The 25,030-nt window shown below is 51.9% G+C and overlaps 6 protein-coding genes across 6 annotated transcripts; 3 read left to right on the top strand and 3 right to left on the bottom strand.

Annotated features, from left to right (window-relative positions):
• Positions 1-242: 242 nt before the first annotated feature.
• GUITHDRAFT_110435 (hypothetical protein) lies at positions 243-1,979 on the top strand (the record flags this gene model as incomplete). Its single annotated transcript, XM_005830561.1, has 7 exons — positions 243-450; positions 502-605; positions 800-919; positions 972-1,019; positions 1,088-1,132; positions 1,554-1,634; positions 1,782-1,979. The coding sequence occupies 7 exons, from the start codon at positions 243-245 to the stop codon at positions 1,977-1,979; spliced, it is 804 nt and encodes a 267-aa protein (XP_005830618.1).
• A 2,666-nt stretch (positions 1,980-4,645) lies between these two features.
• GUITHDRAFT_110434 (hypothetical protein) lies at positions 4,646-9,146 on the bottom strand (the record flags this gene model as incomplete). Its single annotated transcript, XM_005830560.1, has 13 exons — positions 4,646-4,706; positions 4,755-4,793; positions 4,850-4,909; positions 5,087-5,230; positions 5,436-5,551; positions 5,600-5,744; positions 5,958-6,091; positions 6,304-6,430; positions 6,496-6,941; positions 7,139-7,225; positions 7,394-7,447; positions 7,492-7,551; positions 7,917-9,146. 13 exons carry the CDS (start codon positions 9,144-9,146, stop codon positions 4,646-4,648), a joined length of 2,703 nt encoding a protein of 900 aa, XP_005830617.1.
• A 1,551-nt stretch (positions 9,147-10,697) lies between these two features.
• On the top strand, positions 10,698-11,547 carry GUITHDRAFT_140387 (hypothetical protein; the record flags this gene model as incomplete). The annotated part of the gene is made up of 2 exons (XM_005830559.1): positions 10,698-11,516; positions 11,542-11,547. 2 exons carry the CDS (start codon positions 10,698-10,700, stop codon positions 11,545-11,547), a joined length of 825 nt encoding a protein of 274 aa, XP_005830616.1.
• A 281-nt stretch (positions 11,548-11,828) lies between these two features.
• On the bottom strand, positions 11,829-14,227 carry GUITHDRAFT_163814 (hypothetical protein). The gene has a single exon (XM_005830558.1). It carries the CDS (start codon positions 14,178-14,180, stop codon positions 11,931-11,933), a length of 2,250 nt encoding a protein of 749 aa, XP_005830615.1. The 5' UTR covers positions 14,181-14,227; the 3' UTR covers positions 11,829-11,930.
• Positions 14,228-14,857: 630 nt separating this feature from the next.
• Positions 14,858-15,633, top strand: GUITHDRAFT_153229 (hypothetical protein; the record flags this gene model as incomplete). The annotated part of the gene is made up of 1 exon (XM_005830557.1): positions 14,858-15,633. A coding segment is annotated over exon 1 (262 nt), but the record flags the coding sequence as incomplete, so codon positions are not given.
• An 888-nt stretch (positions 15,634-16,521) lies between these two features.
• Positions 16,522-20,897, bottom strand: GUITHDRAFT_110431 (hypothetical protein; the record flags this gene model as incomplete). The annotated part of the gene is made up of 25 exons (XM_005830556.1): positions 16,522-16,582; positions 16,626-16,678; positions 16,719-16,766; positions 16,813-16,874; positions 16,920-17,001; positions 17,053-17,121; positions 17,169-17,196; positions 17,245-17,375; positions 17,526-17,606; positions 17,759-17,827; positions 17,874-17,961; positions 18,015-18,109; positions 18,166-18,278; positions 18,491-18,627; positions 18,689-18,720; positions 18,769-18,887; positions 19,076-19,166; positions 19,457-19,672; positions 19,716-19,787; positions 19,863-19,967; positions 20,017-20,129; positions 20,180-20,256; positions 20,358-20,492; positions 20,543-20,694; positions 20,847-20,897. The coding sequence occupies 25 exons, from the start codon at positions 20,895-20,897 to the stop codon at positions 16,522-16,524; spliced, it is 2,280 nt and encodes a 759-aa protein (XP_005830613.1).
• Between the last annotated feature and the right edge of the window lie 4,133 nt (positions 20,898-25,030).

Raw genomic sequence — 25,030 nt, 5'->3', positions numbered from 1 at the left:
CTCTCTTGTGCTAGCTCGTGGACAACTTGAACAGAAGACAAACCAGACACGTTCGTCAAGATGCGAACATCCTCCCTCCTTCTCCTCCTCCTCCTCTCCTCCTCCCAGGCTTGCTGCTTTGCGCCCTTGCGCCTCCTGCTGGGGCGCTGGAGACGTCTGCCATGGAGCTGCAATGCAGTGGACCGGGTGAACGAACGCTGGTCAAGAGCAAGAAGTTCCTTGAGCTGGGACGAACGCAGCCGATGCATCGCTCCGCGTATGAAGGGCTGAAGGAGAGGCTGCTGGCTCGTCTCAATGGCCTCACTCTCGTTCCCACAACATTCACATGGCAGGACGAGGAGGAGCGAGAGGAGGTGGCCATGGTCGGGAGCTGGGGTCAGTGGGTGCTGTTATACACTCTCAAGAGGATGAGTGCAACGAGCTGGCAGACGTGCATCAATCTGCCCCCTGGTAAGGATGAGAAGCTCCTTGGAGGACGAGAGGGTCTGACGGAGCGAGCAGGGAAGCACGAGTTCAAATTCTTGATTGACGGGACTTGGAAGCTGTCCGGCCAGTATGACATTGTGGATGACACGGTTGGGACTAATGGGAACAATGTGATCGAGGTGAGTTCTTTGTTGTCCGTAAATTATACCTGTGCCTGACAGTTCACCTTGCTGACACTGATGCTTTCCCTCCTCCCCTTCCTGTCCTTTTCTTGAATCCTCTCCCGCTTCTCCCTCTACCTGTCGCCTCCTCTCTCCCCTCTCCCTTTTCCCTCCTCTCCTTTCCTTCCGCTCTCTCCCTGATCGATTTCCAGGTCGATGCTCCACGAGTTGCTCAAACCCAAGAGGAGGACGAGCTCCTGTGCAAGGAGGCGATTCAAGTGCTGGAGGGAGAGGACAGGGTGCAGTTTATGGAGCTGCGAGACCAGATCGAGGTGCCTTGACGCTGAACTGAGCTTGGATGAGGAATGAAACGTGTCATCGCAGTCCATGGACATGCATCTCAAGTCAGCTACGGTCCAAAGCGAGAATGAAGTATCACTCCTGTCTCCCCTTCTGCTCTCCCCACCATGCTGTGTTTCTCAGGGCTGACCTCGATCCAGCTATCTCGCATGGTTGATGTGCCCGTTGCCGCTGGGGAGGAGAAGGTGAAATGCCTCCTCCTCTCTTCTCCCCTTGAATTTCCTTGCTGACATCATCTCCTCTTCTACGATTGGTCGACTCCTTCTTCACCCTTACCCTCTTTCATTCTCCTCCCTCCTTCCCGCCCTTTCACTTCCCTGTCTCCCTTCCTCACTCCAGATCGCCAAGCCCCCTCTGCTTCTGTTACGTGCTCACTCCGCCATGAACGTGAGTCAACCCCTACCCAGCTCTGCTTCACCCCGCGCCTTCTTACCTTTGCTCTCCTTCCATCCCTTGCTGCTGCGATCCCTTCCTTTCACCCTGTTCTCCTCCCTCCGTTCCACTGCTTTCCATCCTTTATCCCCTCCGTCTCTCCTTTCTTGCTCCGTTTCCTCCGTCCACATCCACTTCACCGCGACAGCCTGGGCTCAATGGCTTGCTGTGCAGGAGAGCCTCTCCTACTTCCGTTCTCTCCTCCCCCGTTCTCAAATCATGCCTGCAATCCTCCACAAGCTCTCGCCACTCCAGGTTTGCCTTTTTTTTCTCCCCTCCTTGCTTTTTCATTGTATCCTCCTCCTCCCCCACTCCCTCACTCCCTCTCCCTCCGCTCCTCCCCTTTCTACCTCTCATCCTTCCCTGCTCTGCCTCCCATCCTCCTTACTTCCACTCCTTCAGGCAGCATATCGCCGCCTCGTCGCTGCTCTCAAGCAGCAGGTGGAGGATCACGTCCCGAAGCCCTATAGGGACCTCGCGTGCTCTTTCCTCGACGCTCTCTTCCCCATCTTCATCTTCCTCCGCACAGAGGATGGAAATCGTCTCCTCGCTGCCCTCGAGACACAGCAGGTCTTCCTCCTGCCGTTCGTCCTAATCTAGACCCCTCTCACCCTCCCTCCCTCCCTCCCTCCCTCCCTCCCTCCCTCCCTCCCTCCCTCCCCTACGCCTGTTTCCTCTCTCCTGTTCTTTGCTGCTCTTCCCTCCCTGCTCATCAGCTCGCAGCTCGTGTCGGTGGTCCAGAAGATGCCCATCGAGCTTGTGCTGGCCAGCATGTGTGCCTTCTACTCGCTCCTCGTGGTGGATGTGATCTACAGATGGCTGCTCACCTTAGTCAATGTGGCCGAGGTAGACCAAACTTTCGTCGTACTCCTCTACCCCGCTCCTCCTCCTCCTCCTCTCCTTTCCTTCCTCCCTCCTCCCTCCCTCCTCCCTCCCTCTCGCTCGCTCTCTTTCTCTCTCTCTTTCTCTCTCCCTCCTCCTCCTCCTCCTCCTCCTCTTTTCATCCTTCCCCTCCTCGGTTCCCCCCTCTCCTCTTTCGCTCTACGTGTCTCAATCTCATTCCCTGTTGCTTCGTCGACCCTCTCACGAGCTCTCAGCATCTTCCTGTCGATGTGGAAAAAGTTTCGATCCAGCGCTTGGCGTCTTATCATCGGCAGGATCCCAAATTTGACCGGGTGAGGAGGAGCGGGGGAGGGAGTAAGGGGACGCGGAGGAGCGAATTCTGACAGGAAGTTTTGCAGAAGACGACCCTGCTATCATCCTGAAATATGTTATTCATTCATTCATTTGTATAAATTACATGTCCTTGCTTTTCCTCCCTCCTCTCACCTTCCTTGCGTCTCCTCCCCTCCTCTTCTCGTCCCTCGAGCCTCAATCTCCGTCTCCCTCCTTCATCTGCTGCCGTTGAGCTGAAACAGGAGGGTCAGCGAGGGCTGGTGAGCCGCGAGAGGCACCGGAGGGAAGCGAATGCGATGGCAGAGCTTGTCCGTGCAGTCCTTATCCTCCGTCTGCCAACGATGAGAATGGGAGCTGCGGGAGGAAGCAAAGGAGAAGGGGGAGGAGGAGGAGGAGGAGGAGGAGGAGAGGATGGGAAGAGAGAGCGAGGTGGCGGATGAGGGTGGGATAGTGAGAAAAAGTGGATGTGATGGAAGCGTGGAAGGGTAAGAGGTGCGGAAAGCGGCAAATGGAGAGAAAGCAGCAGCAGCAGCAGCAGCAGCAGACCTTGCGATAGGCGAAGATGGAGCGATGAATGGATGGGATAGCTACGTCCTCCTTCACTCCCACCGCCCTCATGTCCTTCCACCTGCGCCTTCCTGGTGAGCCCCAGCTGAGAAGAGGGCAGAGCGGGAGGAGAGCTGGCGAAGGAGCTGGAGGAGGAGGGCTGGAGGAGGAGAGCAGGAGGAGGGAGATGAGGATGAGGCTCACGTGAGCATGGCGGCTCCTTGGTTGTCTGCATGGCAAGTCAACCACGTCCCCTCCCAGCTGGACTATAGCTGGACTGACCTTTCTGGATGCGCAAAGTGCTGCCGTAGGTGCTGAGAGTCGCGGTGGTGGCTGGATCCTTCCAGTGTTCCTGGTGGAGGAGGAGAAGAATGAGGAGGAGGACGAGAGAAAGAAACGAGCCGGCAAAGGGAGGGGAGGAGGACGAGGGCAGCAGGAGAGGACGGTGAAGGAAAGAGAACAGAGGAGCAAGGAGCAAGGAGCAAGGAGCAAGGAAGCAGTGGGTGTTGAAGGAACCTTGGCGAAGATGGATGGGGGGGGAGGCTGCGTTACGCTCTCCATCCTCGGCATCGTCTTGATTGAGATTTTTGATGGGACGTCTTTGAGGAGACTTTGAGTGAACTTGTCCAGCTGGAGAGAACTATGTTTCAGCCCACCTCTTCTCTCCTTCCCTTCCCACCTCCTCCCTTTCCCACCTCCTCCCCTCCTTCTCTGTTTCCACCTCCTCCCTCTTCCCTCCCCTATCCTTCTCCGTTTCCATCTCCTTCATCCTCCCTCCCTCCCTCTTTTCCCTTCTTCGTTTCATTGCTCTCCTATCGCCTCCTTTACTTCCACCCTCACCTGATTCCCTCTTGCCGGCTGCTTCCACAATGCGATGACAGACTTTGGTCCCTTGAGCTTCTCAGAAAACTTGCCTGCAGCAAAAATAAGGAAGAGAGAAGAAGACGACAAGTTAGGAAAAAAAAAATAAGACAAGAAGACAACGAGCAAGATGATGAGTGAGACAAGAAGTAGAGAAAGGATTGAGATGACCAAAACAAGGAGTAAGATAAGGAGGGAAATGAGTGAAGAAGTCAGTCTTTACTTGTTCTTTCGCTTTTGCTTCGATCACATTTGACTGTCGGGTAGAACAAAATCAAAATTGAGAAGATTGGAGAAGATTGGAGTTGGCAATGAAGTCAGAAGGAAGTTTAGGAAGCTACAGGGAACAAGGATGACAAAGCAAAGGAAGCAGTGCGAGGGGAGGAGAGGAGAAGAGAGGAGAGGAGAGGAGAGGAGAGGAGAGGAGAGGAGAGGAGGGGACAGGAGAGGCAGGACCTCTACGCCAGCTGCATATATGCTGTTCATAAATCCTTGATTTGGATGGCTGGAGAGTTTGAAGTCATGTGGGGTCCAAGAGAGAAAGTAGAAGGGAAGTCAACAAACAACACAAACAGTGAGGATAACAACACGAGCATCAGGTTGTCAATGCAACTGTAAGTTTGAAGCGACATCAACATCACATGTCATGTAGGCATACAAGCATGGAGAAGAACTTCTGTTTCTCACCCGAATACTTCATACTGCAACCCGAACGTCTCTGGCGCCGCGTGCGCGTGATAGCGACTGACAGACTTGTGTCATGTGAACAGGAGGAGAGGAGATGGATAAGACCGAAAAGGCTTTCCGCCGTGAAGGCCCGCGGCTTCCGTCCTGATTAAAACACAAAGCACATTCAGACTCAGATTGGAGTTGTTGCCAAGTCTCACCTTGCATCTTTGACGTCGAGATCGTGGAAGGAAACATTCTTCAAGGACAGACCAGGATCTCTGTCAGAAGTCATGAGAGGAGACAGAAGGAGAGAAGAAGAAAGAGGAGAAGAAGAGGAGAGCAAACGAGTAGAGGACGAAGGAGGAAGGAGGGGGTGGGGAGGGAGGAGGGAGGAGGGAGGAGGGAGGAGGGAGGAGGGAGGAGGGAGGAGGGAGGAGGGAGGAGAAAGGTCTCACAGCCACTCTTGCTTCAGGTTTTCCTTCTCGAAATCTGTCAGTTGTCCTCCTCCTCCTCCCTCCCATCCTTTGGCTGCATCGACCGTCACGCCTCCGGCTAACTTGCGGAATGTCTCGACAGTTGTGGGCTTGATGGCGCTGAAGCTGAAAAGACGGTCAGAGACAAAGGAGCAAGAAATTGGAGAGATGAAGAAATTCACAGCAGGAAGAGATGAAACGAGACAGCAGAGCAGAGCAGAGCAGAGCAGAGCAGAGCAGAGCAGAGCAGAGCAGAGCAGAGCAGAGCAGAGCAGAGCAGAGCAGAGCAGAGCAGAATAAGAAAGTCTTGGAAGATCGAAGCAGGTCATACCCATCGCTGGTGATCATCAACTTCTTATTCTCCTCTTCCTCCTTCCTCCTCGCTTCCTCAACATCAACCAACACAAAAGCTCCGCTCAAGAAATCCTTCGAGTACGTGTAGTGGACCTGTAACTCATCATTCTCTGCTCCTCCTCCTCCTCCTCCTCCTTTCACCTTCCCGTAGTCTCGCATTAGCCTTCTTCGCATCACTTGTTGGTGAAGACTGGAGAAGGACAGCTTCTGCGAGCAGTACATGTACACGTCATCTTTGACCCACGACGACTGCGGCCTGATTGACTTGTTCATCTTGGACCTCGACCTGCAAGGCGTGTGAGGAGGAGGTGAGGGCAGGGATGGAAGGACGGTGAGGAGAGCAGATTGAGTAGCAACAGGCCTCGAGCAAGGGGACAGGAAGGAAAAAGAAAGAAATTGGGACGAAAATCATGATGGAAGAGAAAGGGCATAAGGAGGCAGAGAAAGGAGCAGGAGCAGGAGCAGGAGCAGGAGCAGGAGCAGGAGCAGGAGAACAGACTTGTCGCTCAGATCCTTCACGAGAAGTTTGTGCTGCTCCTGGTAGTCAGCTGGGGGCTCCTGGCGCTTCAGGCTGAGGTAGGCAAGGTAGGCAGGGTTGCTGCTGTCGGTAGGAGGTACACGATGAGGACGAGACTGCAGGAGAGGAGTGAGATGAACAAGCTAAGGGATGTAGGGAGGGAAACAAAGAAGTCGACGAGAAGCAAGAGAAGAGATGAGATGAGATGAGAGACGAGAAGAAGGAACAGGGGAGGAGCGAGAGATGCAGGAGGTGAAAGTGGAAGAGGAGGAGGAGGAGGAGGAGGAGGAAAAGCAGCAGCAGCAGCAGCAGCAGCAGCAGTTGTTACCGGGAGATCTTTAGTAACGGCCTTGAGCTCTTCCTCCGATAGGTTCATCTTGTCAACTCCTCTGCTCAGCATCTCCTCCAAGTTCTTCTCGGGAACTCCCGCGATGTCTTCTGTCCTCAGCATGTCGCTGGGGCAGCAGCAGTGAGCTCAGGAGCTTGCAAGGAAAGGGGGCAGGAGAAGTCAAGAACTTACCCGTACTTCTTGTAGAGCTGGTTAATCTGATCCACCGAAGGGAAGCAAACGACCTCCCTGACTTGCACCATGTTTCTTGCCCCCATCATGCCGTAGAGGCGCATGAGAGCGAGGAGGGACGGGAGGTACTTGGAGGACAGGGACAGCTGCGTCTGCGACAAGAGAGTCTTGATGCTGTTCTTGAGCCGGATCCTCCTGATCTCTGCGTTGAAACCTCCGTACAACCTCTCGTTGAAGGAGAGGCTGGGGTTGTAAAGGATGAAACTCCTCCCTCCAGTCTCCTTCTTGTTGGGGTGAGAAAAACTCTTGATCAGCTCTATGATAGCTCCATCCTCCTCCTCCTCCTCCTCGTTGATCCTGGAGATGATCCCTTCCAAGATGAACAGACGCGAGTCACCCTCGATCACCTGCACTCCCGTGATGATGTCGAGCGTAGGATCGCTTTGCTGCAAAATCACGTCAGGAGGGTCGAGGAGCAGGAGCAAGAGCAGCAGGAGCAGGAGCAGCAGGAGCAGAAAGAAGGAGGAGGAGGAGCAGGAGAAGAGGCAGGAGCAGGACATAACGAAGACAGAATGCGGAAGAGGGAAGGCGGGAGGGAGGGAGAGGGGCGGGGAGAGGAAGAATGCCAGAGGATTGCCCGTACCAAGTCGTGGGTCAACGAGACCGTCGCAAGAGATTTCTTGAGGATTTCACTGTCCATGCTGAGGTCCAGGGGAGCATCAACTTTACCCTGATGGAAGGAACATGTGAGCACGAGGCAAGAAGCATCGGAATGAAGCCGTGACATACAGCATCACATCATTGTATCTTGGTGACGAAATACAAGGACGTCACATAGCTGAAAGAGCAGGGGAAGGGGAGGGAGGGGGGGGGGGGAAGGGTAGTCCGAGCAGTTCACCTGCAGCGCGATGCAGTTTTTCTTCATGACTTGGTTTTCAATCAGCGAAAGCATCTTGAACACCAGTTAAACCCTGTCATCATAATCTGACCGCCTACCTTTGTGTCGGCATACGGAATTTTCAGCACAACCCGTTGGAAGTTCCCTTCGTAGACAAACTGGACGGATGTCAACATGTTGAAATATCTCAACACAACAGCATGATAGATGCATTAGCAGAACATCACTAAGGCTATCATCAACAACAATGGTGTTGAACATGTCAGACAAGAAATTAATCTCATCGCCAACAGCATCATCATCATCATCATCATCATCATCATCATCTCCATCATCATCTCCATCATCATCATCTCCATCATCATCATCATCACCACCACCATCATCATCATCATCATCATCATCATCATCATCATCATCATCATCATCATCATCATCATCATCATCATCATCATCATCATCATCATCATCATCATCATCATCATCATCATCATCATCATCATCATCATCAATTCTAACGAACCTGTTCCAGGGGATGCGAGAGCGACAACTTGACTGTCATGGTGCTGCCACATTCGATGAACGCAGAGGGATATTCTTTGTTGTGGAAGGAGACAGCATACTTAGGAGCGTTCTCTTCCTTCATCGGACTGATCTCTCGTGTCGCCACTATCCTCATACTCCCCTCCCTCACCATGTCTGCAAGTTTCACCCTCACCAGCCCGAACTGAGGAGGAGGAGGGATCTGAGTAGCTCGTTCCTTGTCGATCCTTTTGAGCCCTGACCACTGCTTGACGATGTCTGAGTTCAACTTCTTTTCCTCTGTCGTCTCCTCTCCCTCCGGCGTCGCCTCCTCTGCCGGCAGAGGTTCCGACATGGTCGGTTCTGCTGTCTTGGCTTTCTCGCGATCACGAATCTCGACGAGAAGCTCCTTGTGCAGCAAGTACTCCATCACATCCGACGGCTCTTTCATCCCCAGGCAGAACACTTGCCGATGATCGAAGACAAGCTTCTTCTCCTGCAGAACTCCGTTGGTTTCCACCGCCCTTCCCAAGAACGTGTACTTGCAGAAGGCTGGTCGGAGAGCGGAGTGCATGTCGGAGAAGGACGCCTCTCGGCCGGACGTGTCACGGCTCGGCATCTGATTCGCCTCGCAGATGGTAATAGTGAGAGGATTGAGCTTCTGACGCGTCTCCTCGTCCAACACATCCTTGTTCGCAGTGCATGTGATGGTGAAAGAGACGAGATTGAACGGGTCGAGGGCTAGTCTCGTCGACGCGAGCGAGCACGTCTGGGATACCTCCAGGTCTCCGCCAATGAGGTGATGGATATTGATAGGGAGGACAACGACGGGAGCATCAGAGGAAGGGTCCAGCACCGAGATCATGCAGACCAGCTCGTTCTCGGTGATAGCAAGAGCTACGGCCTCTGCAATGGGAATCGGCATTCTGTGCTCGAAGACGAACGATGAATCGTTGATGACTTCGCTTTGCACAGACACACCGTCATACATTCTGAGATCGAAGCTCATTCCAAGGTCTTCTAACTTGGGCTCCTCTTGCTCGTTTTCACCCGCGTCGTTACCGTCCCCTCCTTCCTGCTCCTCGGCGCCTTCTTGTTTTGCCAGGGCCCTTGCCATTCTTTCTGCCTCCTTCTGTCTCTTCAGCTGCTCGTTCTCCGTTACTGTCACCCGTACGACGAGCTCAGGCTCTGCCGGCGCCTCCTCTTCCGCCTCCGATTCGTCTCCTGCCATGGCCGCACAGGCTGAATTTCCGTTGATCGGATCTCAAAGCAGTAGAACCGTTATGTCCCTTGTCAAATAACCGGGCTGGCCCCGGCGGTTTACGGTTACCGTACCAGGCCCGTCCAGTTCCGCCGGAAGGTGGGGCCCGCCGCATTCAATGACTGGCTCAGTGAAACCGGACATGTAGGTCTGGAGGTGGGGCGGAAACGAAAGATCAGTTTGAGTTAGGAAGTTACTAGCCTTAAAATCAGGTTTCCATTTGTCAAGGTTCAATTCACCGGGCAATTAAAGTTTAGAAGCGGGGAAAGATTTTCAGCAAAAATTCTAAGGTAGGTTTACGGTTTTGCCTTTTCTAAAGATTTAGGTCGGTGAATCAACAAAAATCAAAGATTTTGGGCGATTGCGGATAGCAGGGGAAGGCTCGACACAGGCCAGGAGGCTCAGCATGAGTGCCAAGCTACGTGCTTTGCAGCAAGAGCTGGAGCTCGAACTCCCTACCAATGCGTCGTACATTGTCATTGTTGAACGTGGATTTCGTTGTTTGGGTATGAAACCCCCCGAACAATTGTCCTTGATCGAGAGTATCGAGCGACTTTATACCCTCATCTTCGATGCCCCGACCTCTTCATTATCATCACCTCCCCTTCCTCACACAGGGAATGTCCCTTCAGATCCGTTGCTTCCTCACGGAGCGGACAGATCCTTGCCTGAAGATGAAAGTTGTGCAAGCCACAACTCCGAATCCATATCAATGAAGGACGAGCCCTCCTGCTTTTGGACTAGTGAAGACGAGTATATGTCCTCATCTGATTCAGAATCTTACAACAAGGAACCTCCATCTGACCATGTCATGACGTTGCGCGGAATGCAGTTCTCCAAACGACTTGAATGTACACGATTCCTTAAACATATCAATTTGAAGGTTTACAACAAGCAAATCAAGAGTATTCCTTGCAAAAAACTCCATGGCATGACCGGTTATATCATGCGCTGCTCCTGCTCTACATGCCCGTGAGTATCATTCTTGTCGCTTTCATGACGTTCCCTCTCATTGCATTCTCTCAGGTACACAGTCATCGTCAAGAGGGGCAAACAACACAAAAAGGATAAGTTTACCATCAATATGGAGGATAGCACCCTATACCATAGCACATTGTGCTCTTCGGTGGGAAATGCTGGAGCCAGTTATCTAGTTAATTCCAAACCTTTCCGTACTATTATAGCCGAGGGCTCCAGGAGGGACACTGGAGGCAGGGTTCATCGACGTATGACAGCTGAAGACATTCAGAAGTTGTTCAAGAAACGCACTGGCATCTCCGCAGCACTGCATAACATCGTAGAGGTAAAACCCCCGGGTGGTGCTCTGCGGCCGGTCACCAGGTGAGGGTCACGGGTGACCCAAACGGGCCGTAGGGCCGGACCGACAGCCACCAGAGACTCGGAACCTTGTGGCAGTAACCCTACCGTAGTACGGTGGCACCCCAGGCCCACCCCCGTGCAAGCAGGAGCGAGAGGGGGTCCCTGATCAGTGAGCGATTAGAATCGGAAAGCCGCCGCGCCATGGAGGGGAGACGATGGGCGGGAAGGCTGTTGATGTGGATGATGATGGTTGCCGCCTTCACCACAGCAGATGAGAGGAGGCAGGGTAGCGATGGCTCTCCTCCCTTCCTCGTCGACATGGAGCAGCACCTTAACTCTCAGCTCGCCAAGATGATCAACAGACCAGGAGTCGCCGTTGAACGCCCTGCGCCCCCTGGCAATGACGTCGCGGCTGCAGAGGTCTTGAGAGATGAGGGGAGGGATCGACATCTGGAGGAGAGCTGGAGAAGCGTCGAAGAAGAGCTAGCTTGGGAGTATGAACGGACTCAATCCGCTCTTAGAATGCGAGCGGCGAGTGAGGAGGCAAATGGTAGGAGCTCGTGGCTCACAGCCGATGTTCAATGCCTTGTCGCCCGGCACACGAATAGCACGAGTCAGATGCGCATTCTCGAATGGTTGTGCTCCAGTTGGGGAGCCAACCATGATTGCTCGGGAATCATGCCTGGGGGACCGCATAACCTTCAAGTGGGGCCCAACCTCACAGACGAAGTCCTCAAACATCATCTCGAGTGGGCCTTGTCGTCCTACCATGAGACGAAGATACATGAAGCATATCCGTACCAGACTTGCTGGTTCCACTGCTTTGTATACCTCAATCCGCCTCCTCTCAACTTCTTCTTCCTCGGAATCAAGCCAAACAAGGATGGGATCACCAATGAAGGATTCTTCTCTCAGAATGGTTTTCGGGTTTGTGAGGACGGGGGAACGGAGAGGAGGATTTCAATTCGCTCCAATCAGACCATTGAGCTAGCGTCTGAAAGTCTTACAGCTGTTCGCAACGTCAAGTCTCGATCCTTGGTGGTAGGGTTGAGGTTGACTGCTGATATTCAAACCGCAGTAGTCGTAGAGGTTTTGTTTGATTTCGACGGCAGAGGGCTCATAGACAAAGTTCTCACGCTAGCAGCTCAGGCAATCAGCTCTGCACATGGGGAACATTATCAGTGGATCGCAGAGTTCTCCTCAGAGGACACAAGTTTGAAAAGTTTTGTTAACGGAAGATTGATAGTTCGCGTCAGGAATGCAGGGCACCACGAGTGTTCGCTGTATGATGCTTCCTCTGAAAAGCCTTCTCACCTATCCATTCCTTACTTTCCATACTAGGAAGTTTATTCTTTTGTAAGTAATCTGTAAATATCGTACGTCTCCTACATCCTTCGATGATAACTGTCATTCTTGCCGTGTTTCATACTCCCATCATAGCCTTGGTGTCGCGTCTTCTTCATCATCTGGCCTTGTCTTGCTTTCTAAAGTTGGGAGAGTTGGCCTCTTGTATTGCTTGATGCCTGAAACATTTCCTTGCGCGCTTTCAGTTTGTTTCTCTTGGATTGTTCTGTTGTCTGCACCAGCTGCATCCGATTCCAGAAGTTCTTCAGTAAGGTTGTCATCGTGCAGTTTGGAGGTCGACCTCACTTTCTGACCATTTCGATTGATATCCGGTTGAACTGCAGACAGTTGCTTGTCAGTAGGACTGATCGGAGAGTTCTGAGAGTTGCTTCCATCAAGGTCTCGGTTGTCGAGGGAGCCCGCAACTGAGGCTCTATTGAGCACCTGCAACCTGCCAGCTCCACTCAAAGATTGTACTTTGCTCACGTTCTCGATCTTCTCATTGATGCCTCGAACGGTTGTTGATAACTCTTGTATGGTGTTCAACATCATTCCCAGTGCTTCACCATCCAGCGCTGTCTTCTTCTTCTCAATTTTCTTCACTTCCTCTTCATCTTCGTCTCCATCTTCCTGCTGATTGCGGGAACCATCCTCGGATTTCCACAAGTTGAGTCTGTCAATGAATCTCCTAAAGTTTGCTGCTAGCGTATTTCGAAACTCTACAGTCATAGGATCATCTACACCCTTGTCTATCACATCAGAATATGACTTGTTGAGGATTGCCAAGAACATGTTCAAGAATATGAAATAGCACACGACCTCAAATGTGATAAAGAGTAGGGGCCCCAGGTACGCATTGCTGGACTTGATTGCGTTGAAGTTGAAATCTCCCAACAACGTTTTGAACAGGCCGAAAATTGATTCCAAGAGAGTTTGGTAAGTCCCTATATCTGTTCCAAAAGCAATGTGGAATGCTTGGGCATAGGCAAATATCACCATGGCAAAGATCAGGAGAAACAGACCGCAATCTTTAGCTGCATTGGTGAGAGTGTAGGACAGGTTGGCGATATCCGTCGTCAAGTATTTGATATAGGTGAAGGCGCGCAACCACACGAAGATGTTGTTGAAGGCCTGGAAGTTAACCATCTGATAGTAGGTCCACCCGATAGCTTCGAAGTCCATGGTTGCGGTCTGCATGTCGGAATTTCCGTTACCGCTGACGTACCTCAAGCTCGCCATGTAGAAGCTGATCTTGAAGTAGAGCGACACCATGAAGATGGTGTAGTTGACCCAGTTGAACCAGTGCCAGAAGTGAGTCCAGTATACCCTCCCCATGGCTGCTATCTTCCTCACGTCCTGCAGGATGTAGGAAAACACCATGAGATAAACCATGGCATCGAGCAGAACTGTGGCGTAGTCGTTGGCAGTGCTCAGACCCATCCTAATGACACGGAACTGAGAGGAAGGGCGAACTTCTCCGAACGGCAGGAATTCAAAGAGAAGGAGCACGGAGAGGTAGAGACCGTTGACCGGGTTGTACAAGGCGAAGGTGAAGAAGATTGCCCTTGTATGAAGATCGCTCCACTTCACACTCTTCAAGTAATTGAAAAAATCGAGAGCTTGAGTTTTGTTAAAGTACAGAGGAAGGTCTATTGCAAACCCGCCGCCGGTGTAAGGAAGAAGTCCATTCCGATACTCGCTCGTTGCAAGTTGGCTTGCAGTCTTGTACGTGACTAAAGTTCCAGGGGGCCATCCGGGAATGCTTGTTCGATTTTCTGCTGATGTACTGAAAGCCGGATAGCAAGTCTTGATCACATTTGCAAGTCGAGGAGGAACCGGACAGATTTGCGAATTCACACGCAGTTGTCGTATTCGTGGAGCTTGCACTAATCTATTGACATGTAGAACATAGTTCATCTCTGCAGAAGTGTACTGTTGACCGTTGTACCATTTGTCTTTGTATAGATACTGAGGAATAACCGTTGTCATGTAATCCCAGAAATCTGCATCGATGGCAACATCATTAAAAGTTTTAAACCAAGTGACATCGGGAAAATTCTCATTCAAAATCGCGTCTTTGACTGTTTGCATGTAGTAATGAGAGTCTGTAACATTTCTCTGTATCAAAGCACTCGTGGTGAAGATGACGAGAAAAAACAAATAAAAAACAATCTCTCGGATCTTGTCCCTTCTAAACTTGTCAATGGCATACGCGAGGGAAACGTTTGCTCCCGCTTTCAAACCTGCAGCAGCGAACAGAGCGCGTTGCTGACGTTTTGACATCTTTTCAAAGGCAGCTGTGGCAACAGCCTTCTTGTACTTGGTGTCTTCACCCGCCATACTTTTATTGTATCAATTAGTCTCTCATTCAATGACAGTCTCAATCTGCAAACATTGTCACACTTTCACATGCCTGCACAAACCCTCAATATTCTGTTTGCCAACAGTCGAATTCATATTGTTCATGTAGTTGTTTTGAAATGCAAACAGAAACTTCATGTTGATACTCTGGTATGAGAATCTGAATGCCCTGCCTGGTCTGATTCCCTCCAATGCTTTCTTTGAACTACTCTCCACTCACTCTCTTCCAGATGCACAAGCATCTGAGTAGTGTATGCCTTATGGAACAGAATGCTCAGTAGCAGCGCGGTTTGTTGACTACATTCTCTAAAAGTGTCCCTGATTGTTTTCTTCTCTCCTTTCCTTCCACTTCGCCTCATTTCTCCTTCACGCTTCTTCTCATTCCCTTGCCTCATGCGCTACAGCAACTGTCGCTCTGCTTTCCTTGTCTCTCCTCCTTCGCTGTACCCTCCGACCATGGCGGTTTCTATCAACTCTTCTTCCCTTCCCTTGCTACTAAAGGCAAGGCAGGACCCTCTGCCTTATTGATTGAGACCGAATTGAGACTTCTGCAAGGTATGAAGGTTGGGTCATCGGGCTCTACATAGGGAGATGGTGGTGGGTAGTATAGGGGCAGACCTGGGGTAGTGGGAGGGGTACGGTGACGATGAGAATGAAGTGACGCCAACAAACGACGAAGAGGGAGAAGACGAGAAGAAGAGAAGAAGAGAAGAAGAGAAGAAGAGAAGAAGAGAAGAAGAGAAGAAGAGAAGAAGAGAAGAAGAGAAGAAGAGAAGAGAAGGAGGAGAAGAGGAGAAGAGGACATGCAATATTAACAAGGGGTGAGGTTACATTAGCCAGGAAGAAAATTCAAGACAAGCTGAAAAGCAGAAGGAAAAGCAAGAAGATCAGAAGATGACGGAGTGAGGAAAAGAGAGAATAGATTTCCATCCAAGAGTGAAGGCCTCCTCAAATCTCTGCAGTACAAATTTCTTTTACAAGCTGGAAATTGAAATTTCTGTGCGACGTGAAAGCGGAATGCGAGATTCATGGACGAGCGCGCTCATGCGTTGACGGGCTTGAGGGAGGTCCGAGGAACAGGATTCTTGTGGATTTGAATGTTGTGAGCTGAACACGGTTGTCCGACATGTTTCAACGACTGTTTCAAGCAATCCAAAGCTTGAGATCAAGAAAAGGCGTGCTCTTCTTCGCTTGGATCTCTATCTTTGTCTTCGTATGCGCTCTCTTGGTCATCATCGTTGCAAAGTCACTCCCAAAGTGCACCAGCACGAGCATGCCTTGCATCCTAGGCCAGACGGGTGGTTGTCTGTGCAGTATACGGTCATATGACGGGTCTTGCTGGTTGCGAACGACCTCGCTGATGAAATGTTATACAACCACAATCGTAGTCCCGTCGGGAACATGTCAAGGTAGCTACACCACTCGGTTATGTGGAGAATCGCAGAACTCAATCACCTCTTTGACATCTGAGATTGCAAGCGCGTATAACCTTTTGCAAGCCAACAAGACAGACATATGCTATCCTTCTTACAGCAATGAAAACAGTAGGTGCAGGTAAATGACCTCTTTCTTTGTGTGAATCGACAATGATTTCTTGCAAAATTTAGTTTGCCTTCTGTCCAATACTCACCTCGACCGTTCGTTGCCGAGCAATGCTGCCGGCCGCCTGTTCAAACATGTGCGTCGGACTTGGATTGCTGTGACTGCGGATACGTAAGCTGTTGACTTGCTTGCAAGAACTCTCCTAGCAGATCAGAGAGTAGCATAACTTGTTCCTTTCAGGAAAGTTCGCAGTGCAAAGCACCTTTGAAGTGCATCGTTACCAAGTCTACGGCAACCGGAGTTACCGAGGAGTCAACATTTTGCCAATACGGAGAAGATGGTGAGCTGACTGATGGTCTGCTGGATGACTCGCTGACTTGCGTCTGTCTGCTCAGCCTGCATCAGCTTTGTGCTTCCTGGATGTGGAGGAGATCCGACGTCTTGCTCCTCCGCCGCGCTGGATCAGCCCATCGAGAGTGGGCAAGACAGCAGCTGGTAGGAGAAGGAGGTTGAGCGTGAGACCAGTGACGAGGTGAACTAGTTGTGCGGACGGGACCTGCAAGTGCACCACAAAGTGCCAGCACAAGGCGCTTGTGACCGGCTGTCCTTGCAAGACAGTTGCTGGGGGATGCAGGAAGAAGATGTGCGCGCAGAGTTCAAACTTCTTCTCGTTCGGAGGGATCGACAGGTACTTGAAGAGTGTAGGAGCCACAGACATCATGGGTTGTTACTCCGACAATTGCAACCAGCCGAGTTGGAGAGATCAGATAATGAACAACTAGACACAAGCTCCGTCCTCCCCGTCCCTTCCTCGAACATGCTGCTCCTGCCATCCAGTCCTGAGCCGCAGCAAGAGGAAAGGCAGCTGCTGGTACCTCTCACTCTCCTTCTCCCTCACTTGAGCCCTCTGGGCTGGTCATGCTTGACCGTGGGACCTGCTCAAGTCACAAACAAGACGAGGACGCGGCAGCTGACCTGCACGCATCCATCCCGCGTCCCCATCCACTGGTAGGAGCGCTTGGACTGCAGGAGCAGACTAAGAGAGGCGAATGTTCTCAGCTCAGCTCACTTTGTCTTTGGCCTTGTGCAGTCTTGGCAGGTCAGCTGCTTTGCTGTACAACTTCACCTTCCCTGCGAGACTGCATCATCTAACATCTCTCTGCTCCTTCCCTTCACCTTGTCTCGCGTTGTTCCACATGTGCTGGAACGCGGTCGTGTTGATGGAGTCGGGGACAAGGGGCGAGACCAGCGCCATCCTCTGACAAGTCCAAGTGAGTCCCTTGCGATGACGAGCTCAGGTCGTGTTTACGTTGTCTGGCTGAACGTTGACGATCATGGAGGACGTGTCTTCCTGGGCAGCGTTGGAGGCCCATTCCTCCTGTTTGCTACGTCATCACTCTCTTCCATGACCCGACAGAGCGTGACCTGCTCCTCGATGCGGAACTGAAGCGCTCTACCCGGGTAGAGGTTAGAAGAAAGGAGCTCTGTGACATGGGCATACCTCTTGAGGAATGTTCTTGCTGATATCACTTTCTCCACGGCGTGCAAGGTGAAGACTGTCGAAGATGTCATGACCAAGAACACAACAAAGACCCCATTGCCTGCGATTGTTGCCTTCCCTGACTTCACCACCTGAGATTGGTCGTTGATGTGAGCTGGAGAAAAGGACGAGGAGGACAGGAAGACGAGGAGGTAGAGAGGAGAAGGAGAAGGAAAAGGAGAAGGAGAAGGAGAAGGAGAAGGAGAAGGAGAAGGAGAGATTCGTGTAGAGGAGCAGCAGACCAGCGGAGTGTAGGTGATCGTCAGCTCCTGCCGGGCAAGCGACGGGACGTTGGCGATGCCCTTCAGCAGATGAGTATCTCCCTAGTGCCGTGATGAGAGACGATGAGAACTGTATCGAAGTGATAGGGAGGGAAGGGAAGGAGGAGGAGGGAGGGAGGGAGGGAGGAGGGAGGAAGGGGAGCAGGTGGTAGTGGAGGAGAAGGAGAGGGAAGAGGAGAGGAGAAGACGATCACCCTGGCTAAGCAAATCACTTCCTTGCTGGAGATAACTCCTCTCTCCTCAAACTTCACAAAGATTCCGATCTACGAGGCAAGCTGTGAGAATAACACCCACGAATTCAAAATTCACCTCGCCGTCGACGATGAGGATGAAGGCGCAATCCATGGATAAAGATTTCATGACATCATCTCCTCTCTTGAGCTCGATGATGAAACATCTTGAGGCAAAACAATCAAGAGATCGATTCTGATCGTCAATCATTACACTCACGGTTGCATTGACGTCATTGAGTTGCGCCGAGTAGGAGATGTCACAGTTTCTTTGTTCTTCACTCCCAGCACGTCAAGAAATTCCTCAAAGGTCACCTTGAATCAAAATCTCAACTTGACCCGCCGCTCTCAGGATCAAAGATGATACTGACATGACCGCTCCCGTCCGCGTCTGCAGCTCTTGACATCCTGAGGATTTCTTTGTCTGTGACAGAAGGGAGAAATGTTTTGATAGCTGCATGAATTTCCTTCATGTCAAGGAAGCCTGCGGGCAGTCAGAACTGATTCAAGAGAATACGCAACCACAGGAGATGATGAGGAGACTTGCGACCGGGAAGATGCTGAACATACAGATGATGAAGCAGGACAAGAACAGGTGGGAGGAGGAGGATGAGCGTAGTTGGTGGCTGCGGAAGGGATGGTGGAGGAGGACGAGAATGGCTGGGAGAGGGAGGATAAGGGGAGATGCTGCAATACCCGAGTTGTCCTTGTCAAAAGCGTCGAAAGCTTCTCTTGCGCTTGCAACAGGATCCTTGACGTGCGTTTTCTGCGTCATCACTTCAGCTCGGTCATTGGTGCTGATGTCATGAGACTTGGATCGTCGAGGCTTCGATCTGATTGCTGGTGTGATACAGGGTGTGAGGTTGGAGTCAAGATGTGTTCATCTCTTCTAACCTGATATCCTCTTGTACAAGATCCTCGGCCTCCTGAAGCACTCATCAGGAAGGAGGGGCAAAGAGAGGAAAATTCAACACCTTTGCCGTCAGGTTGACAAGGAAGGTGTCGTGAGAAGCTAAGATCAGGTCCAGTAGCATGTCTCTGATGAAACTCGAATCTTTCTTCTGCTTCGCTGCAAAGATGGCCTTGAAGAGCTCTGCGAAGAAGAAGATTCTTCAGCCTTGTGATGGAGACCAAGGGGAGATGAAGATCAAAAAGGAGCTGGGCAGGAGAAGCAGGAGAGGAACGGCATTCATCATAAGAGCTGCCCAGATTGAGTGTATGGAAAAGGACCGATGAAACAAATATGAGAGGAGGGAGCAGGGAGGAGGAGGAGAAGTTTACCCTCGAAAGAAACGATGTCTACTCTCTTCTCATTCCCGAGAGCCTCGGGCCGTGAAAATCTCCAGCGCTCACCAAAGACTCGATCTTGCACCTGAGGCAGCGATGATTCCAGATTGTGACCAGAGAAGGCAGAGGAGGAAAAGAGATCGGTTGCTAGGACTTAGGAGCAAGAAGGGAAGGTGAGTGGAGGATGAGGGAGAAGAGGACGAGAAAATCTGATTGGATGAGGACAAGGGAATTATTCCATCCGCTTGCCTGCACGAGCTTCTTCTGCGCGTATTCCTGGGTGACGTGAAGTCCAAGGAGCTGAAAGCCAAGGGAGCAGAAACAGCAGAAGATGAGTCGAGGGCGATAAGGAGGGAGCAGCAGGGAGGTTCATACCGCCAGAGCTTCGGACAGCAAGTCAATCTCAAGGAGGTTGACCACGACGTGAGAAATCCCTCCCCCGACTGACGAGTCGGACTCAACCACAAACACAGAGGACAGCTTCTTGAAGACGCTGATGACGTCTTTGATCGCCTTGCCATTGTTCAGTCTTGCCTGTCTGTGCGCAAGGCTGTTGACGCTGATCGCTCGCTTGCCTTCTCTTACTTCGTCCTGTTGGACATGTTGAGATCGAACTCTACGGGTGGCGATCGACCTGCAGCATTTGCGTCTTCTCCTCCGTCTCCTTGATTCTCATGCGGAAGTTGCTGTAGCTGACGTCCAGCTCCTGTTTTGACGCAGCCCATCAAATCCAGAGGAGGAGAGAACTGAGGGAGGGATTGAGAGGAACAAGCTAGCCGACCTGTTTCTTCCTGATGCAGCCAGTCATTGACTCGATCCAGATGTCTCGTTCCTTCAAGTCAACCGCTGCCAACACCAGCGTCCTCTCTCCTGCTTGCGCGCCGGACTGCAAGGAAGACAGTCAGATCAGCTCGACGGGGGCAGGAACGACGGACGATGACGTAGAAAGTGATCTCGAAGGTCCACAGCAGCAGAGGAACGTGCGAGTTGGGCAAGCAATCTTGAGTCTCGATGGACTTTCCGGGGATTATGACCGTGTCTGAGTCAACTTTGACCGATCGAGTCAAACTCTACACAGGTGTTGAGGGTTGACATCACCGAAGCCGAGCGATCGTCTTGATGGGTCGCCTTTGTAATCGGGAGCGAGAGGCCTGTTGGGATGGTTGGAGATGTACCTACATGTTCGTGAGCGAGCAGACCAACCTCCCTAGAGCAAGCTCTCTAGAGCAAGCTCTCTAGAGCAAGCTCTCTAGAGCAAGCTTCCTCGTTTTCTCACCTCAGCTCGCAGGATCGAAAGTCAAACTCGTACACGCGTTGGCTCCAGTCCTTCACCTTGCTGCCTATAAAGTCATGGCATTCCTCGTTCTCTTCACTTCTCGAGTCTTGTCGCAGCAGTGCTGTGCTCGCCTTCCTGTTGTCGCAACGTAAGGGGACGCGTCAGGCTCTCCGGCTCTCTCCTACTTTGCAACGGACCCAACGGGTCTCTCAGCCTCGGATGTGACAAGAGGAGGGAGTAGAGGAGAAGATCCTTCTTCCTTCCCTTTCCTCAGCCGTCCCAGAGCCGACCCTCGCGTCCCATGGAACTCGTCTTGTAGCTTGTAGAGGTATCCTTTCTGTTGCGAGAGAATCGAGAAGGGAAGGGGAGGGAAGAGAAGGGGAGAGAGAAATGAGGGAAAGAATGGAACAGAAGATCGAAGGGAAGGAAAGAAAGCAAGAAACACATGTCATCTGGTGTTCTTGCGATGCATCCTCACAGTATCATTACCATGGGCGGCATGAAGGTGTTGCCGAGGCTCGAAGAGCTTTTTGCTAACATGATGCAAACCTACACCCCACCAGCACACTGACAGCAAGCGATGACAGCAACGGGGTGATATCAGTGGAACTTAGTCCTTCATGGGCTCAGAAGATGATGTTATCTCACAACGTCAAGAAAGCATCGAGGACAAGAGCTGATCCTCGAGCAACCATCTGCCTCCTCCCCTCCCCCTTCACGCTCTCAGTTTCACTGCACCAGGACATTGACATCTTGGCCAACGGCTGTCAACTTTGTTGAGGCGGGCTCAATTACATATGTCAGGCTTTTCTGATTTCCTCGTTGCCTGTGGCACTTCATTCATGTGATTCAATCATGAGTTTATCTTGATGGCATGCTACCAGTCGAACAAGATCACACGAATCAGTTAGTTAGGCTTACTGCGCAAGCTTTGATGGGAGGATATCTACACACAAATTCTAGTCCCTTGAAGAGCTGCCAGGCAAGCAGTTCACCTCAAAGTCGAATTCCTGCAGCATGGAAGCAGTCTGCAGAATGAAAGGAATCTTCCACCTCGATCTTGTCGATCATCTGTTGAGAATCAGCAGCGCACGGTTGAGGTTCAGGTCTCTCCGTCTCCACGCTGATAGCTCTGCATCCTCCTCCTTCCTCCATTGCCGCAGGTGACGCAGCCTGCTCAGAAGTTGCTGTCTCGTCTTCCTTCGGAGAGACAGGGGGGGCCTCCTTAGCTTCATTCCTCATGTAGGAAAAGTTGGAATATGACAGAGACGGATGATGTTCGACGCGAATGTCTCTTTTGGAGCACTTGTTGCAACCTGAACTGATCAACATCTCTCGGGCTGACCGGAACATCTGAACCAGGAGGAACTTGACGATGATGTAGAAGGCGATGAAGCTGTTCAGACCGATCATACAGTATTCCAAGAGAGCCTTGTAGGTCGCGTCTGCCGGGGACTTGACGTCCTCGTCTTCGAGGATGAGAGTGAGGCCATAAAAAAGTGTCACAAACTGAATGGTGAGCGACAAGCCTTGCTGCTGGTCCAGACAGGGTCGTGTCAAAGGCTGGCAGAGGAAGTGGAGGATGAGAGCGAGGAAAGTGAAGAAGGCAGCGAAGGCGACTTGAAGATAGCTTCCTTGGAAGATGAAGACGATGAGGGAAGTCATAACGAGCTTTCTGACCATCTCGATGCTCTCGAAGTACCATACCTCTACCCGGTACGAGTCGAAAAGGAACCCTGCATGCTCGATCGCCGTCTCCTCCACTTCTCTCCAGCGGGTCTGCGAGTCACTTTCCCACCTCAGCTTCGGTAGCGAGAGGTCGCCTTGATCCAGTGCTGCATCGATGAGCTTCATGAAGTCCAGCGATTGCTGGTTGTGCCGCTCGATCGCCATGTTGATGCTGGAGCCTTGTTGCGTTGAGCGCCTCTGAAGGAAGGAGCACAACGTCTGCATGTCCTTCTGGCTAAGAAGGAGCAACGGATCAGCGAGAAGCGAGCAGCTGTAAACTTGAGAGAGCATGTCCTGCAAATGACTGCCGTCGCAGTCCCTCTCGTTGCAGTCACAGCTCAGCTTCTCTACGACAGCCTGTAACTTGGCAACCAAGACCTTCCTCCGAGCAAGCTGGGGTACCTGGTAGTAGAAGAGCACGGCGAGGATGAAGAGAGGAACTCCCAGTGGGTATATGAAGGTGAATATAATCGCCCATTTGAACTCCCTTCCTCGCGTCTCCAACGGGCACGTCACAGTGAAATCAGCTCGGAGGAAGTTGCCGACGGGGCCGAGGTCCATGCAGCTGAAGGTTTGCAGGATGGTGGAAGAGACGAAGGGGTAGGCAGTGAAGAGGAAGAAGAGCAACCAGAACATGACTCGTCTCGTCACCACTCTCCTCACTTTGACGTCCATTCGCATGGCCACCAGCCCTGGCAAGACGATGAGGCCCACGACCACGAGCGGGATGAGAGTGACGACGTACAGCTTCTGCATCCACGATAAGGATGAACACAAGCAGTCTGTGGCAGGGAGAGAAAAGAAATCCAGCGACAGAAAACTGACGCTACTGATCACGTCTGTGAGCCGAGTAGGCCAGCTGACATTGAAGTTCCTCACAAATGTCAGGGTGACCTGGTAGAAACCGATGACAATCTTGACTGAGGTTGTCAGCAAACTCTTCAAGTCTTGTACCGCAGCCTTAGACAGAGACGCTCTTTCTAGCGTCGACACGAGCATCCCCCCAACATGCTCCGATGTCAGTTGCAGCCACTTTACTCCCCTTGACCAAAAGCTCATGGACTCCCAGATCGGAAACCAGAAGACTCCGATCCACACGAGAGCAGCCAAGGAGAGCAAAACCGTCAGGAAGGGCACCAGGGACTCGTTCTCAGAGCAGAGCACGCACTCGTTCCCCACGCGCATCCATTGCCGCCCCTTCTCATCCTCCGTCGAGTTGCAGAACCCGCAGGCAGGGCCCATGTAGCCCTGCAAGCACTGGTTGCCCTCCAAGCACGCGGAAGTTGCGCAGCGGAAGACGAGCAGCTCCTGTCCTGGGGACCGACGAAGGGCGGTCCTCACGTAGGCAGAGCTGATGACGTAGAAGCCCTTCCTCGCCCTAATGTTCATTCCGCCCATGCACGTCACTGTCGTAGGACAGCGGAGACATCCAGTGGCGTTGCTGATGTGCTGAGAAGCGATAGAATAGGAGCCATAGGGGCACGTGGGACAGTCGTCTCGCGCAGCTTTTGCTTCCTCTCGAACCAGAGAGTGACCTGGAGGGCAAGACTGGACTCGATACTCGCCGCTCTCGAGCATCCAATGGCCGACGGGGAACGACACATTGCTGCCTCCATGATCGCACACTCCTCCTGCTGGGCATGGAAAACAAGCTGGTCCCCCGGCGAAGGGGTCGACCGAGTAGCTTCCTCTCCCGCAGATTACGCATCCTCCTATCGAAGGGAGTTCTGAGCTGAGAGACAGGATGTATCCTGTTGGGCAAACATCGCTGTCAGATTGCAAAACTAGAGTATGAAGGTCACTGCTCATGGTAGCCGAGGACTGCAAGTCGATGCCCTCTACATAGATCAGCGGATGAGAGTCAATCTTGGTTTGCTTCCTTCGAACGTCCATCTTCGTAAAGGTTGGTTTGAAGGAAACCAGAAACTCCGCAACTCCCTGGTTGAGCCTTGCAACACTGTTTCCGACGATCATAATTGACGTGTCGATGTCGAGACTTCCGTTTTTGACGGAGAGCAGTTGGAGAAGTTCATTCCCTGTTGTGATCACTTGATCAAAGAGGTCCAATTTCTTCACAATAATCCTTGCTGCTATGCCAGGGAACACCCTGACCTGCATAACGTCCAGGGACAGTCGATGATACGAAGTGCCAACGCACGATCCCCATGACAGCGCGCGATTGTCGTTGGTGCATCTGCTGGTTAGATCACCATGAGCTGCCTCCAAGTCCTTGTCGAAGTAGATGGCTCCTCCACTCACAGATGCAGAGTTGTTGTTAAAGGTGACATCACCATGCAGTGTGAGAGCAGATGCGTCGGCCATGTAGAGAGCTCCCCCATAGGCAGCGGAGTTGCTTTCGAATATGACGTCGGAGAGAGCGAGGACGCTGTCAGCCGAGAAGACGCTTCCTCCCTGCTCACCAGCGCATCTCTGAAAGAGAGACCGGCCGACAGTCACATGCGACCGCCAGACAGACTTGGAGCTCGACCAGGAGAGCTTCACGTTCTCGGTCGAGGAGAAGAAAGAAAAGATCGCTCCTCCCCATCGTGATTCGCACTCCTTGAACTGGCAGCCATATGCATCCAAGTCACTTGCGCTGACCGTCACTGCTGCACCTCCAAGGTCATTCTTGAGGTGTGCGAAGGTTGTGTTGACGAGCTTAGCGCTGCTACCACCCTGCAGGAGCAGAGAGCATCCATCAGATGAGCAAAAGCAATTGCTAAAGGAGCTGTTGGTGATGGAGAGCTTGGCTCCTTGCATGTCAAACATCACAGACACAAGTCGGCTGCTATCACATGAGATTTGTGAGCCTGCGATTGCCAGTCTGCACCCTTCTCCACACAACACACTTCCTGCTTGCCACATAACTTTCATGTTCTGCAACTTGTAAATGCACGGATGGTTCGCTGAGCACAAAACAAGATCTCGATCCATGAGAACCAGAT

This window comes from Guillardia theta, assembly GCF_000315625.1.
Source record: "Guillardia theta CCMP2712 unplaced genomic scaffold GUITHscaffold_45, whole genome shotgun sequence".
In the NCBI taxonomy this organism is placed as follows: Eukaryota; class Cryptophyceae; order Pyrenomonadales; family Geminigeraceae; genus Guillardia; species Guillardia theta.
This window is presented reverse-complemented; position numbering and strand designations above follow the sequence as displayed.